The sequence below is a fragment of the Rhinolophus sinicus genome, chromosome 3, assembly GCF_057876585.1.
Source record: "Rhinolophus sinicus isolate RSI-liver-muscle chromosome 3, RSI-T2T, whole genome shotgun sequence".
Lineage (NCBI taxonomy): Eukaryota > Metazoa > Chordata > Mammalia > Chiroptera > Rhinolophidae > Rhinolophus > Rhinolophus sinicus.
The window spans coordinates 103,325,624-103,342,235 of record NC_142503.1 but is presented as its reverse complement, the minus strand read 5'-3'; the positions used below and the strand labels follow the sequence as shown (position 1 = coordinate 103,342,235).

Below are 16,612 nucleotides of genomic sequence, written 5' to 3'. Positions count from 1 at the left end.
TTTCTCGTAGTGTGACTGTCAAGCCAATGACCATGTGAGAGCGTGTTTCCTTATGCGAAATGTGGATGATGCCGCCTTCACTGGGCGGCTGTACAGATTCCATGAGAGAGAGGAGGACATGGTAGCGCCTGTACCGTGTTTTTCTTTTCAGTAGGGGCTTCTGTATAAGTAATACTACTGCTTGTTCATAACAGACTGTTCCAGGGCTGTGGGCAGGCTAGCCTCGCTCTGCTTAGCGTCATATTTACATGCCAAATGGCCTTTTTTATTCCTGTGTTTGGGGACACTTTCCTTTCTTACCTGTGACTGAATTTCTAAGTTAAAACATATACTCATTACCTAGAACAGTATTTTTACAAACTGCAGCTTCCAAAGAGATTGAGTAGGTCAAGACCAGCATTTTAAAAATATGTAGTTTTAGAATTGAACAGTAAAAGACCTCATTGCACTTAGTAAGTGTGTGTATTGTTTCCTGAAACTCAGGTGAATCCAATGTGTTACAAAAAAGTCGTTTTCTAAAGAATGCGCATATATATATATGTATATCTGTATCCCTTATATATAAACATGCATGCTTTAGAAGCTATAGTTTGACTCCTTTAAGCAAATGGTCCAACATAGCATCAGCAACAAAGGAGCAGACTGACATCGTGAGTGTCCCAATGTGGTGCATTCAGAAAGACAGTGCCTGTTTCACTTATGTCGTATCCCCGTTAAGATGTTTAACTTGAATCTGATCATGATGAAACAGTAAGACATACCCAAATTGAGGGAAATTCTGCAAAGAAATAAACTGGCCTGAATTCTTAAAAAATATTAGTCTCGTGAAAGAAAAAAAAAGGTTAGGGACTCATTCTAGAATCTAGATTAAAGAAATAAAACAGGTATGATCTTTGACTGGATCTGGGAGTAAAAAAGTAATAAAAGGCACTATTGATACATTTACTTAATATTAGAGAGGTATAGTGTAGGCAGGATTACATATAAGATATTAGGTATATTAGGTAACATTTTTGCGTTGAGATTCCATTTTCTGAATGCGCTCATTGTGATTTAGTTTTGTTGGAGGAGGCCTGCTCTTAGGCAGCATATACTGCAGTCGTTCAGAGCGCGGTGATGACTGCAGCTGTCTCTCCAATGACTCGGACGCAGTGTGTCGGGAGAGAACCTGTGTGTGCGCATACAGGGAGAGAAATAAGCAGACTGGCAGAGCGTTAACAGTGGGTGAACTCAGGAAAAGAACATACGGCATTCATTGTATTTTTCTTGCCACTCTTTTCTGTGTGCTTGACATTTTTCAGGATAAAGTGTTGAGGAAGATAATTGCAAACTAGAGTTTGGTTAGCCAACTGCACAAACCAGTTGGTCAAGACTTTTGAGGAAAGCTGAGGTGGGAATGTTTAATGAAAGCTTTGAAACCTGCACACGAGTCCATTTTAACTGCACTCAGTGGGTTGGCATGCCTACTTTAGTGCCTGCCAAGGAACCGCACGTGTCTGCGCGTGTGGCTGACAGCAGCACTTGGGAGTAAGACAGATCCTGGTTCCTATGCAAATACTACCAGTACCGCGGGGTAGAGATGTAAACCTCATCTGCAAAATGGGGCAGTAATGGGAACTCCCGGGTGGGATTGTTGTAAGGATTAAGTCCCTGCTGTAGGCGCAGCAGCCAGTCTCAGCTGTGATGAAGATGAAGAAGAAGAAGACAGCAGCAACTCTGCCGGCGGCCTGTGCAGCCAGGGCAGAGGTCCTGCAGGGACAGGATGGGACCCAGCTCTTTCAAAGCACAGGTGCCTCCGTCCTACTCCAGACCCGCCTGGCCTGACGGTCTGTCTGGGTTGAGGCCTGAGGCACTTTGTAAAGTTACCGCACTGAGCAAAAAAATAGTCTCTGTGCTCCAAGCCTAAGGCGCAGTAGGCACTTGGTTATGTACCTGGTCACCAGATGGAGAAAGGGAGAAAGATGTTTCCCTGGGACGGATGAGGGGAGAATAGTTGAAGTCAGCGTTTTGTGAGGGGGGAGGAGACTAATCGGATTCCCTAAATTCTCTTTGCTTGCTGTAGTTACTATGAATGGGGTTCTGGAGGGTGTGTGCACCATGAACTTGGACTTGTACCCCCTCTTCTGTTTTAATATGTGAGGAACTAAAGCTGCGCAGATGTTTGTTTAAGCAACAGTCTCAAACTTCTCACATCTAATTGAGTGTTTCCTGCTATAGAGCTGCCTTGGAAGCCAGGTGGTCACGTTACTGAAGCTGTCATTGCTTAAATATCGCGCTTTACCTGGGAAGTGCCTTCAAAACCCATTCCGGAACTCCTCGAGAAAGCAGGCTCACTGCTGCACGTCACATTTCAGACTCAGTGACACTACCCACTTCCTTCACTTGCCATATTTATTAGACTTGTTTCCAGGAAATTTGGGGCTTTTCCCCCAAAATAAAGATATACTATCACCAACAATAATTAAAAGAATACGTTGAAAGTTCAGAATGCATCTGGGGTCCAGAAAAGTAGAAGTCACTGTCACATCCTGGAAACAAGTATCCGACTTCCCAAAGGGACAGCCTGACTTTGGTGCACATATATGAAGCTATCCCAGTTTTTTAAACGAATCAAACATGGCCTCATCTTACCCACACACTGCTGCCAACATGGGGGCCCTGGCATTTGCGTTTAGACCCCCAGGTTGGCAGTCAGTGTTTGAGATGTGCGTTTGACTGAGGTCGGGTCAAGAACAGTCACGTGAGGGGTGATGTGTGGGTGACTGAAAAAACTTTTTTTCTCTTTTTTCTGCCTGTCCAGCTCCCAGTGCTGCTCCTCAGAATCTGTCCTTAGAAGTAAGAAATTCAAAGGTGAGACTTCATGTTGCTGATGTTCATTTTTCTGATGTATTATTAAGCCTCAGAAGGGCTCACAGAGGGAGATCTGTATCGAAATAGTCTTAATCAAGCAGAGAAATAAGGTTACCTAGATGGTACGCTTGCCAGTGAAGCTGGGCTTAGAAACCGACTCCCGTTTATTGTTTCACTTTACTGCCTGTCTCTGATGCCGAAATTACGTTAGCCTTTCTGCACAGATATTGCCACTGTTATGTAAATCATTACATTGTAGATCTTACCAGTCCAAACCGAACAAAGAAGTAAGTTGTTTGAGATGCCACAGCCCCTCAGCCCTGGGAGACGCGCCCAGTGCATCTGTCAGATGGTCCCAGCCCCGGTCACTGCACACTAAGGCATGGATGCCCCTTGAGGGCCCAGAGCCCCCCGGACGACACAGAGAGTTGGGAGGTCCAGTCCTTCCAAGAGCACTGTTGGACTCCTCCTGTAAGAAACAGCCAACCTCTTTCTGAGGGGTATCAGACAGAAGTTGTCCAATTTCATCTCTTCCACAGTAGAAATGGGAAGAGAACCTTACACCTAACAATAGTTTACTTCCTAATCCATGTGCCTCCGACTTTATGTTTTCTTCTGCAAACTTCTTTGAGACTTTTGCCCAGTGTCTTCATACTAGCAAGACCCCAGGAGATCAAGGGCCCAGAGTCCACTGCCCGCAAATACAGTCTCCCAGTTGGATCATCGGGGGTTTCAAAATTGAAAAGTATTTTTGAGTGATTATTAAATAACTTAGTAAAACTCTGAGCACCCTGCTGCCTCCACGTTCCTTTTCTTTGCACAGTGAATTCAGGGAAATAATACCTAAAACAGGAGCAAGCATTTGACATACTTGTCTTTTCCCATGAACTTGTCTTTCCCAGAGTATTCTGATTCACTGGCAGCCACCTCCTCCAGCCACACAAAATGGGCAGATTACTGGCTACAAGATTCGCTACCGAAAGGCCTCCCGAAAGAGCGATGTCACTGAGACCTTGGTAACTGGGACACAGCTGTCTCAGCTGATTGAAGGTAAACTGCTGTGCACGTAGGCAAAAGCCAGGAGGTGGTGTCTCTCTCAGACATGAGTCACGCTCGTCTAATGACTGCTCTGACTTATACAAACAAAATAAAAATGGTTCAAAAGAACTTGTAGTGGTTCAGTCTACTCCCAACTTGATAAAAATTAATGGAAACACCGTTACAAGTTCTGTCATCTCTGAGTGGTAAGATTGTGATTAAGTTTTATTTCCTTACTTATGTTTTTTCTGTATTCTCCATGTTGTCTTTTTTGAATATGTACTGGAGGTGCCAAAAAAATGTGTGCAAGTGGACACTTTGGTCAATGTTGCTCAAGCAGTATTCGCCATAATCAGAAGTGTTTGGACGCTGTTGGTAACCACTTTGAGCAGCTCTTGTAATTGGAGAAGTCATATGTGACTTGTATCTTGTATTAATCTTTTTTGTCAGTATATATTGAGTATTACAATTTTAACACAATTTCCTTTCTTTAAATGTATATACATTTTTTTGACACCCTGTCTCTGTATATTGCTTTTTTTGTAATCTGAAAAGAGGATTAAACAAAGCTATACAAGCAAAGGCTCTGCTCAATCTAGTTGGTAGCAGAGTCTGCAAAATGGTTTTATAACACTGACACCATTCATGTATATGTGGCCTGAAACGACATTTGTGAATAGCGATGGCAGTGCAGTAATCATTCTCGCTGCTATGGACACAATAAAGCTCTAGAAAATTCTGTCAGGGATCGCTCCTCTTGTGCCTTTTTCCTTTATGTGCAGCAGAGCAAGTGGCAGACCTGCTGAGAGGGGACGCTAATGCATGTCTAGTATGGGTCCCCCTGTAGATGACAGTATCCCCATCTTCCTTCCTCAAGTAGGGGAGGCAGGGTTGGCTTAGCAAGGCAAGTGGACTTTGCGGGAGGAAGAACCGTGGGAGGAAGATGAAGTGCTTTTTGCTCTTTGGATGTTGGGACTGTGCTTACAAAGGAACAGGTGCCCCTAAGAAACCCTGATGGTGTTTGCTAGCAGAGCTGGGAGAAGAGAGTTGGAGATACTGTCATTATTCTATAAGCCCTGAGAATGAATTTCATCACCCTTGGGGAACTCTAAACCTTTATTGCGCCTCTCTTGGGAAGACATTGAAGGAAGCAGAGGAGCTTGACATCATCCGCTTTCCTGTGCCCTCAGGGGCAAGGTTCTTGACAGAACCAAGATCTGGGGTCAAAAAGTGTAATGAGTCTCCCCTTCTTTTAGGTGTGAGTTTCTAAAACTTGAGAGAGCTACTGACAGTGGAACACTGTACTCTGGTAGTCCAGCAAGCTTCTCTCCTTACTCCTCACCTCATGCATAGGATGATGTCTTTCAAAATAGGAGAAAGTGAATGTTTGTCTCTCAGGGTATCGTCAGTCTTGTTTCTTCACATGAACCGCACAGCTATAAGCTTCGCAAGTAGACATGGCTGCAGTGAGTGTTGTTGCGAGATGTCACTGAAGGAACATTACAGTAAAATTGCTCAGATGTTCTTAAAAGTCAGTTCCTGATTTTACTCCAGATAAGTAACATTTCCCATCTGTAAGGCTTTGATTTTGCATATTTAATAAAAGGTATTTACTTATACCAGGTACTGTTCTTGTTGCTGGTGACGTAAAAGTAAGAGTACCATCCTTGCCCCTCAGGAGACTACCCGTTTTCTCAATGAAACATTTGATGTATAAGGAAAATACCACTGTCATGGTAAAAATAGTTTTTTCTTTATCAAGAAAATTCTTGCATTTTAAAATCAAATTACGTTCATTCATTTAACAGACTTTATTGAGTTTTTGTTAGCGTGTGCTGGCTCTAAATGTGTAACGTGAGCAAAAATGGGGATCTTCGCTCTCATGAAGCATTACCTTGAAGCCTGGTAATTATTAGAGAATAAAATGGGTTACCAATAATTATATGATTAAGTTTTAGCCGGAACTAACGGTTGTTCTTTTATAGCACTTAACACGTTCTGCCATATCTTTGGGGAGGGAATGATAATCTGATTGGTTGAATTCTTTCAGAACCTCAGCTGAGCCGTGCTTGCTAGTAGTCCAGATCGCTGTCCCTTACCCGCTTGGGCTCTTTCTGGTTCAGTGTGTGCAGGGAGGAGACAGGGAGGTGTCTGCTTGGGCCTCGCCATTTTGCTTCTCCTTCTGTCTTGCTTCTTGCTTCTTGTGGGCAGAGTCAGGATGGGCCTGCAGAGAACAGATGGGCCTGCCCTCTCCTCCCACACCATGAGACAGGGCTGATGAATTGGCCACGTTCTCGCTCAGTAGCCCTCTGTGTGGCTGGTCAGAGAGCCCAATGTTGGATGTGGGGAGGTAGGATGATTTGTCGTAACCCTGAGACGACTGGTCTCAAATATGTAGTATTTAAGTGCTCTAAAAACGTATGCATGTGAACTGTACACTTAAAAATGGTTAAAATGGTAAATTTTATGTTATGTGTATTTTAACACAATAAAAAAGAAAGAACTGGATTCCTGAGTATAGGAATAGCTGACATATTATTGAATGTTGCCCTCCTCTGTAAGGCAGACTTCTACATGTGGATCTTGATACAATGTGCATTTGATACATTGGTGAAGCGTGTGCTTTATTAGCTGATAGAAAATATGAAAGGTTGCATAATAGAAAGGCTTATTCCTCTTTTACTTATTGTATGTACTTAGGGCAGGCAGGCTGTGGAGACGTAGATTTCTGGGCCATGTTCAGTGTCTAAAGTTGTTCCTGTGCTCAGAGAACAGAGGTGCTGTGGTAGGACTCACAGCTCTGCGTTCTTTGCTGGTCTTGGGTGTCTTCTGAGACCAGCCGACTTTGTTCCTTTGTTATATATAACTCTTTCATTATCGTTGGCCTCTCTTTGGCCTTAGCTGCCTTAGTAATAAAATGAAGGGATTACATTAAATGATCTCTAAGGAGCCTTCAAGCTCTTTTGAAAAAACAAAAATCTGTAATCTCCCGGGAGTTTTACTCATTTCTGTTTTCTTCGTGCATTGTGTGGGCTTCAGCCTCTACTTTAGAGGGGGAGCTCCTCAGTGCTACATTTATGTATTACTTGTTTTGTATTAACTTTAACTGGAACTTTATCAGTACATAGTACCTATGTACTGAGTTGGTGGATGAAATATTTGCTTTAATGTGAGATTGTTAATCTTTTGTTTTCCCAAAGCTCTTGTTTTAGCATGTCTTTTTTGTAATTTGGGTCTCAGGTCTGGATCGGGGGACTGAATATAATTTTCGAGTGGCTGCTCTGACAGTGAATGGCACAGGCCCGGCTACTGACTGGCTATCTGCTGAAACTTTTGAAAGTGACTTGGATGGTAAGAACAACCATTGGCAGGATTGGCACAGACTGTGTACTAACTGTAGTCAAGTGAGTCGGACTAGAAAGCCACAGAGTTTGGGTGTATTTGGCTTACATCTATGAACTTGCATATAGTATACTGCTGTCATTTCTTAATGCAGCAAGTTTCACGGAATTTTTTTTTTTTTGCAGTAGCTTTTAGAGAACTATCCCTTTAAGGAGAACCAGAACCAATAAAAATGTATAGGTCCTTTAAGTCTGGTTTTTTACCAAGGCCATTAAGTAAGTAGGTGATCTAAAGTTTAAGGCTGAGCCACATGAATCGTGCCTTTATTTCAGTTACAGTTTCCCTTTTCCCCTAGTCCTGGGCGCCTGCCCTTTTTCTCACCTGTTTAGTCAGTGAGTAACTCCATATGGGTGTGTGCATGTACCAGGTGCTGCACTTGGGAGACTAAAGACCCTGGGTCCTTATTCTAATACTTGGTTTACTAATTTTTAAGTTAAGACAGGAATTTATGCCCTGAAATAATATATTTGAAAGATCCTGTAAATTGCCACCTTTTTAAGCTTCTTAGTCTCCCACTATTTAAATCAATTTGTGGCACTAGTTTCATGTTTACTGACTTACCGTTTACTTAGGGGAGTAAATAATTGATAATATATGCTATAATGTATTATAGCATGGTGATATTTGATTACCTGTTGACAACAGGCGTCTAATTATAGTTGCTGTCCTGCCTTTCTCATTCCACCTGGTAAGTTTGGGAATCAGATGTGGGACCAAGAGGAATGGCTGACTGTTGACAGGGAATTCATTTTTCTCCATTGGAAGAGGTTCTTGGATCTCTTTGTCTTCTCTTCCAAATATTAATATTAAAATGTCTTGTATTTCTGGCTGTTTGGGTTTTGTTCTCCTCTTAGAATGCATTAACACCATGGGCCATACTTTATTATACATACAGATTCTCTATGAATTCTTGGGCCTCATGAAAAAAACTTAGCCCCAGATAATTTGGCAGGAGACTAAACACCATCCAGAAGGATGGTGAAATATTCTAAAGGAAGAGGGATCTCATCTTGCTGTTCTGCTTTCCTTCCCAGAAACTCGTGTCCCAGAAGTGCCTAGTTCTCTTCATGTCCGCCCACTGGTCACCAGCATCGTGGTAAGCTGGACACCTCCGGAAAACCAGAACATTGTGGTCAGAGGTTATGCCATCGGTTACGGCGTTGGCAGCCCGCACGCCCAGACCATCAAAGTGGACTATAAACAGCGCTATTACACCATCGACAATCTAGGTATGTGTGCCAGGTAGAGGCAGTAATCGCGCATGTCATTTCTTTCTTGTTACCTTTTTATTACATAATTTATTTTTATAGGAAACTTTCAAAAATAGTACAAAGAATCTTGCATGTCCTTCACTCAGAATCCTGGAGGTTAACATTTTACGTGTGCTTTATCATTCGCTTGTCTTTCTATATGTACACTTATTTCTTCTCTAAACCTTTGGAGAGTAAGTTTCAGACATGATGCCTCTCTAGCCACTGATACTTGAATGGACATTTCCTAAAAATAAGGACACTTTATAACATAACCACAGTGCAATTAACAACGTTAGCAAGCCAACACTGAGACAATACCTATAGACTGTATCTATATTTTGCTAGTTGTCTCATTACTATCCCTTATAATAAAAGAAAAGCATTGTCTATGAGCACATGCTGCATTTTATTATCGTGTCTCATTAGTTTTCTTTGATATGGAACATTCCTTGGTTAAGAATGTCCCTCAATTTAGACTTGTCTAGTGTTTCCTCATTACATTCAGTTTATGCACTTGGGAAGGGAATAGCATAGACGCACTGTGTTCCTGTCAGTTACCACGTTAGGGGGCAGGGACAGCCTACCACTAGTGAGGTTAACTCTAATCATTGCTTAAAATGGTATCTGCCACATTACTATAAAGTTATTATTTTTTTCTTTCATAATAAGTACTTTGTGGGGAAGATACCATGAGTCTTTGAAAATATTTTTTTTTTCTTATCAATCGTTCACTTACAAGTTTTAGCATCTTCAGTAACGGTTATTACTATGGTATATCACAAATGGTGATTTTCTAATTCCATTATTTCTTCTACATTTATTAGCATCCTTTAATAAGGAAGAGCTTTCCTTCTTTTTCACAATGAAAGAATTGCCAATGGGACTCTTTCTAACTGGTTCCTCTGTCCCTTTGACATCTCTCATCTGTCTTTGAGCATTTTCTTCCTTTTTGACACAGTGAGGTATTTTAGGCTCATCTGAGATTTCCTAGCCTTAGCCCTTGAATCAGCCATTTCTCCAAGAAACCTTGGTTTGTTTGTTTTCTTATGGGAAATGGTATTTAGAAACCAGTATCTGAGCACTCTCCAGGCTCCTTGTTACTGCGTAGAAAATCCTGAGAAATCTGTAAGAAAGGCGACTAAAACGATAAGTGAGTTTAGCAAGGTCACAAGATACAAGGTTGATATACAAAAATAATTGTATTTCCATACACTACAATAAGCAGTTGGAAATTGGAATTAAAATAACAATACCATTTACAATAGCTTCAAAAAAATAAGAAGTACTTAGGAATAAACTTTAAAAGTATGTAAAAGGTCTGTGCACTCAAAACTAGATAAGTATTGCTGTGAGAAATTAAAGAAGACTTAAATAAATGGAGATACCATGTTCATGGATTGGGAGACAGTGTTATTAAAATGACAGTTCTCCCCAATATAATCCCAAGTAAAATCCCAGTATACTTTTTTGTAGAAATTAAACTTATTCTAAAATTTATATAAAAGATCAAAGGAACTAGAATAGTCAAACATTTTGGAAAAAAAGCATTAAGTTTAGAAAATCCATACTACTTGATTTCAGGACTTATTATAAAACTACAGTAATTGAGATATTGTGGTGGTATTGCTGTAAAGGTAGGTGATTAATGGAACAGCATAGAGTCCAGAAGTAGATCCATATGTATGTGGTCGATTGATTTTTGACAGAAATACAGAGATAATTTAGTGGGAAAAGATAGTCTTTTCAACAAAATCATGGGAATAATTGGATAATTATAGAAGAAAGAAGACGAACCTTCCTTGACTTTTATCTTATATCATACACAAAAACAAACATAAATGCATGAGCTGAAATTATAAAACTTCTAGAAGAAAACAGGAAAAAAATCTTCATGACCTTGGGGTAGGCAAGGATCTCTTAGGATGCAAAAAAGCGCAAATTACAAAATTATTAGGTTAGTGCAAAAGTAATTGCCGTTTTTGCAATTATTTTTAACCTTTTAAACCACAATTACTTCTGCACCAACCTAATAATAAATTAGTAAATTTAACTTGATCAAAATCTAAAACTTCTACTTTTGGAAAGACACCAATAAAATGAAAAGGTGAGCCACAGAGAAAGAGAAAATACTCATCATTCAAATATCTGACAAAAAATTTGAGTCCAGAATATATAAAAACTCTTAACAACTCAGTAAGAAGATGACAATCCGGTGAAAAAAAGGAGGCAAGAAATTTGGATGGACAGTATGCCAAAGAAGATATGCAAGAGGACAGTAAGCATGTGAAAAGATTTTCCACATCATTAATCATCAGAGAAATGAAGAATAAAAACCACAATAAAATACGACTACACATCCTCTAGGACTGGTAAAATGTAGTAGACAGAAACTACCAGATACCGGCGAGGGTGCAGAACTGGAACTCTTATACTTGCTGGTAGGAATGTCTGATGTGAAAACCACTTTAGAAAACAGTTTGGAGGTTTCTTAAAAAGTTGACCATAAAACCATACATTCCCACTCAGATATTTAACCAAGAGAAATAAAAACACACATCTACACAAAGACTTGTACACAATTGTTCATAATAGCTTAATTTATAATAGTCTAAAAGGGGTAAACAGGTAAATGGTAAAATGTACTATATCCATCCAATGGACTCTTACTCAGCAGTAAAAAGGCATAGGCTGTGGATACTCACAACGACATAACAAATCCCACAAATATGCTGAGAAAAAGAAGCCAAACACAAGAGAGTACATACATGGTATTACGTTTTTATGAAATTACAGAACAGGAAGCACTAATCTGTAGTGACAAAGAAAGATCAGTGGCTGCCTAGAAACAGGGATGGTGGGAATTGACCACAAGGGGCACAAGGGAACTATCTGGAGTATTGGAAACATTCTATCTATTGATTGTGGTAGTGATTAAACAGGTATGTGTATTTTTCAAAACTCAACAAACTGTACACTTAAATGGGTACATTTTACTGTACAATAATTATACTTCAGAGTTGATTTGCAAAGCAAAAAAACTAAGAAATAATATTTTATAATTGAAAATGGATTTGTTTTGGTAGGTGTTACTACTTTTACAAATTGGATTATCATTATAGCGATCTTTCTTCCTGAGACTTATCTTTTAGATCAGAATCTGCCCTGCCCAACTTTTTAATTCAAATAATTCGTTTTTAAATATCTTTCTTAAGAACACCTTTAGGTGTCTAACAAATGGATTACCTTCATCTTTTCTGGTAGAATATAAGCAACAATTTGATGCTTGATTCAAAAACAAAAGTAGTCTTTCTTTTTTTTCCTTTCAAGAAGCAACAGCACAGCTAACTTAGGACATCATGAGAGAGCAAAAGACAAGCTTCGCTGGAAGGGTGAAAATGTCCCTGTGTTGACCCCCTGCCCACTGTTTCCTTTACAAAACTACTGAGAGGAGACCCCTCTGCCGGGACATGGTCCTGGAGCTTCAGGTGCTTTCCGTCTAATAGAACAAGAGTAATACACAAGAAACAATGGAATGAGGTGAAGTGAAGTATGGTCGGAGAAGGGAGCGCTAATGAGGCATAGGCAAGCAGTCAGAGAAGAAGCTTAACCTGAACTGAAAGACGGAGCCAGAATAGTGTTTGAAAATAAGGGATGAGAAGAAGCACTTCAGGTGCTGAAGAAAGTAAATAGACAGACTTTATTAGAAAAGAGAGAGCACAGTGAGAAGTAGCAAAAAAGCCCTGACTTTGGCCTAAAGTAAGATGAGCTTGAGCTATTTTAGTCAATACCGATACCGCTAAGATGTATGTGAAGTTGAATGAAAGAAGAAAGTCAGAATGGAGGAGTACAGTTAGGAATTCACTTATTAATCAAGCTAGAGCTCTCTGCTGAGCTTAGATCCATACAAACATCTGCTCACTGGGTGTCTGCGCGGGGATACAGCCCATATTCTATCATTTAATCAAAATTCAAGTATCTTCTTCTGCATACCTTTTGATCAATCAGCACATATATGAACACGTACAATATCCCAGACACTGTGCTAGAGGTGGAACAGAGAATCAACCAAACATGATCCCAATGATTAGAAATAATATAATTTTGAAATAATCGGAATTGTTTAGAGTGCTGAGAAGAGAAATGGGGTGCTGCAGGCTATGTAACTAGAGACGCTGACCCATCTGCGATGAGACCTTGAAGATGAATAGGCATTGTCTCGGTACAGAGGAAGGGTGGCGTGTTTCCCCAGCCAGCCGAGGAAACAGCTGCACACTGAAGGCCCAGGGTTAAGAGACGCACATGCTCAGGAAACCGAGAGATGGAGCAGAGAACAAGGCCAAGTGGTGAGAGGCGCGGAGGTGGGATCAGCCAGACTCTATCATTTGCATATGAGGGGAGAGGCCAGGCAGTTGGAACGTGGAGATTCGGTGCTCAGAAGAAAAGTCTGGACTAGAGATAGGTATTTGCATCTGATGGCATATACATGCTAATCCAAGCTAAGAAAATGAGTTGAAAGCACATAGGGAGAGAGTGAAGAGTGGAAATGGAAGAGGGGCTTGGAAAGGCATATCATGGTTGCTCTGCGTCTGTCCCTAGTCTCAGTGAACGACTTCACTGTTTACCATGTTGCCCAAACGGCACCTTTTCATTTTTCCTCACCGGCCAAGTACTAAGTCTCGTTGGTTCCATTTGTTGTCCCTTCTCTCTGACACTGGAAGACCAGGTGTCTTTATATATTGCCCATTGGTGTCTAAAGAGTAGGCCCCCATGCAGAGCAGCTATTGGAAGCTTTGGAAGTAGTGCAGGCCACTTGGGGTGTGGCCACTTGGGAAAACTCCCCAGCTTTGCCAGAAGTGAGCAGTGTCAGGCAGCTCCCCCCACCCCTCCTCACCCCCGCAACACTTCATTGGCGCTCAGGTCCTCATTTCTGACTCTGGACTTTTGAATCACCCATCCTAAATTTGCCTGGGTCAGGCATGTGATGAAGTAGACTCTTCCTGATTTACACCAACCAATAGGAGAATGAATGCTATTCCAACTGTCTAATAGCCCCTCTTTTCGTCAAGTCTAACTAGCAGCATTTTATATGCTCTCCTGGAGGGAGTTTTTCTATCAAACTTACATTTCCTGCAGCTTCCCCTCCAAGCCAGTTGTAATCCTGACCCATACCTTATCCAACCAAGAAGTCTACATGAGGGCTAGACCGGGTTTGGCAGTTCCTGGATTTGGAGTGACTCCCACACGCCCCGGAGAATTAAGGGCATTTAGCATTTCCTCAGTTAACAGTTTATTTCATGCTTCTCTGCCTTGGCTGTTCCAATCACTGTCCTTCCTCCTGAGAAGGAAAAGGGTTTGTTTAATTCCAGGCTCTACCTATAGGCTTTCAACACATGAAAATCCTAGTAACTCATTCTAATCCAAGCCCTGTACTATCCAATAGCATCAGTAAACCATCCATTAGTAGAGGCTGAGAGAGGATTCAGGCGCAGCCAACCTCATTCCTGCGACTCCAGGAACTTGATCTCACACGATTTTCCTGTACACTTGTCCCCACTTATCCGTAGTTTCAGTTACCCAGGGACAACCATTAAATATTAAATGGAGAATATTAAATGGAGAATTCCAGAAGTAAACAATTCATAAGTCTTAAATTTCGCTCCATTCTGTAGTGTGATGAAATCTTGAACCATCCACTCTGTTCCTTCTGCCCAGGACGTAATCATCCCTTTGTCCAGTGTACCCTACCTGCCCGTAAGCCACTTAGTAGCCGCCTTGGTCATCAGATGGGTGATCAGAGAGAGAAAAAAAGCGATCACATTCATGTAACTTTCATTACAGATGTTGTTATAATACTTCTATTTTATTGTTGTCAGTCTCTTACTGTGCCTAGTTATAAACAAAACTTTATCATAGTATGTATGTATGTATAGGAAAAAACACAGTCTACATAGGGTTCGGTCCTATCCGTGGTTTCAGGAATTCAATGGGGGCCTGTATCCCCTGCAGATAAGGGGGGACCACTGAACTGTATATGCTGCCATCTCACATCTCCCTGCACCTCAAAATAATCCCACATAAACATTTTTTGGATCTTCCCTCCTGATTTCCTCTGCAGTTAAGGTCATGCACAGTCACCCTTGAATTTTTAAAATTCTGTATTGAGAATGTGTTTGTTTTGACTGGTTTCTTTCTTTCAGATCCCAGCTCTCACTATGTGATTACTCTGAAAGCGTTTAACAACGTGGGTGAAGGCATCCCGCTGTACGAGAGTGCCGTGACCAGACCGCACACAGGTAAGGCACCCGTCATCCATTGCTGGTCTTCAGCATCTTTCCTGGCAGCCTCAGTAGGTGGGCATGCGGCCTGCCCCCGGCGTGTCAGTGCAAGGAGACATATTTGGCAGTTTAGGGGGCAGGCTTCACATAGGAAAATGTGCTTTCAACATGGAAAGTTCTGCTAATTTCTGTTTTGCTTTTTAGAAAATATTAACAGTCCTGCCATGTGAACAGTTCTATGTAGACACATAACACATGTTTTTAATGCATTGGGATCTAGAAAGCATAGTTGTGAGAAAATTAAAAGTGATTTTTCATCTTTGGTCAGGTGACATAACTAAAATGAGTCAAAAAATGAAAAGCTCTTCATATCTCTGGAGGAATTCTATACGTGACTGATGGTAGCCATACATGTATATAATAATGAGCAATAAATATATATAAATTGAACACTTTCTTTACTAGTCACCTGATTTGGTTTGGAAAGTATTTTTCTGTATGCTTTTCATAAGTTTTACTTATATAAAGAGTATAAAGTCAAATGTTCTATCCATTTGATAAACTGTATATTTATTACAAAAGAGACCAAATATTCATTATTTTTTGTAATTTATTTAAAATATCTTTAAACGTTATACATATTATGTAAAATTTCTATAGCTATGTAAAACATGTAATTTAGATCTCAATGAGAAAGTTTATTGAAGTAAATATATTAGAGTTACAAATTCTTCTAATACTGTGTTTCCCTGAAAATAAGACCTAGCCAGACCATCAGCTCTAATGCGTCTTTTGGAGCAAAAATTAATATAAGACCCGGTCTTATTTTAATATAATATAATGTAATGTAATATAATATAATACCAGGTATAATATAATATATAATATAATACTTGGTCTTATATTAATTTTTACTCCAAAAGGTGCATTAGAGCTGATGGTCTGGCTAGGTCTTATTTTGGGGGAAACACAGTAGATACTGAAAAATCAAAGAATTTACCATTTTCAGAAATGCTCATCTCCGTTTGTTTCCCAAAATAGTGAATCTGTATTGCCTGCTATGTCTTCTGCATATTCTGCATAGTGTTACAGACTTGGTGTTACTGTTTTAAAAAGATAATCTCTGTCCCTTGGGTATGCTTTTCCCTAACAAGACCAACATCATGACCACGTGTCTGGTCGTTCTCGCCTGTCTTCTGTCCTATGTGTTTATACTTTCTGAGTTCTTTCAAAAATAGCTTTGTTGTTCCATAAAGGGGAAAAAGCAAGATGAGAAAGAGAATATTTAAATAAATAGTTTGCTACTTTATTAAGTCAGCCTACGATAGGAAAAAAAATGTGAAGTTATTTTCTTTTATGTGACTTAAAAATACAGCCTCCTGGCTAGAAATACACAAGGAAGTGTTCCTAACACATGTAACCTAACTACTTTTTCTAAGAGTTGTTAGAAATAAAAAATTTTCTCCAAGAGTCTAATGATGTTTGCACCTTAGGGTGCATTTTCTGTATGTAACTAAGTGGTGTGTGACTTGATCTCTGAACAAAGCCCTTAAGTGTAATGTACGCTGTCCCTCTAACTTCCAGTCCTCATTGTATAGGAAGTGCACAAATGGAAACTATTACCATGTTTCCCTGAAAATAAGACCGAGCCAGATAATCAGCTCTAATGCGTCTTTTGGAGCAAAAATTAATATAAGATCTGGTATTATATTTAATATATATTATATTATATTACATTATATTATATTATATTATATTATATTATATTATACCCAGTCTTGTATTATAGCAAAA

General features: G+C 40.1%; 1 protein-coding gene across 11 annotated transcripts in view; it reads left to right on the top strand.

Annotated features, from left to right (window-relative positions):
* NEO1 (neogenin 1) overlaps positions 1-16,612 on the top strand; it is a 213,162-nt gene that overhangs the window by 165,221 nt on the left and 31,329 nt on the right. For all 11 annotated transcript variants that reach the window (XM_074328259.2, XM_074328253.2, XM_074328255.2 and 8 more), the window contains exons 12-16: positions 2,801-2,850; positions 3,753-3,900; positions 7,129-7,239; positions 8,325-8,519; positions 14,741-14,836. In XM_074328259.2, the coding sequence (XP_074184360.2) occupies positions 2,801-2,850; positions 3,753-3,900; positions 7,129-7,239; positions 8,325-8,519; positions 14,741-14,836 (600 nt within the window). The remainder of the gene's footprint in view (positions 1-2,800; positions 2,851-3,752; positions 3,901-7,128; positions 7,240-8,324; positions 8,520-14,740; positions 14,837-16,612) is intronic.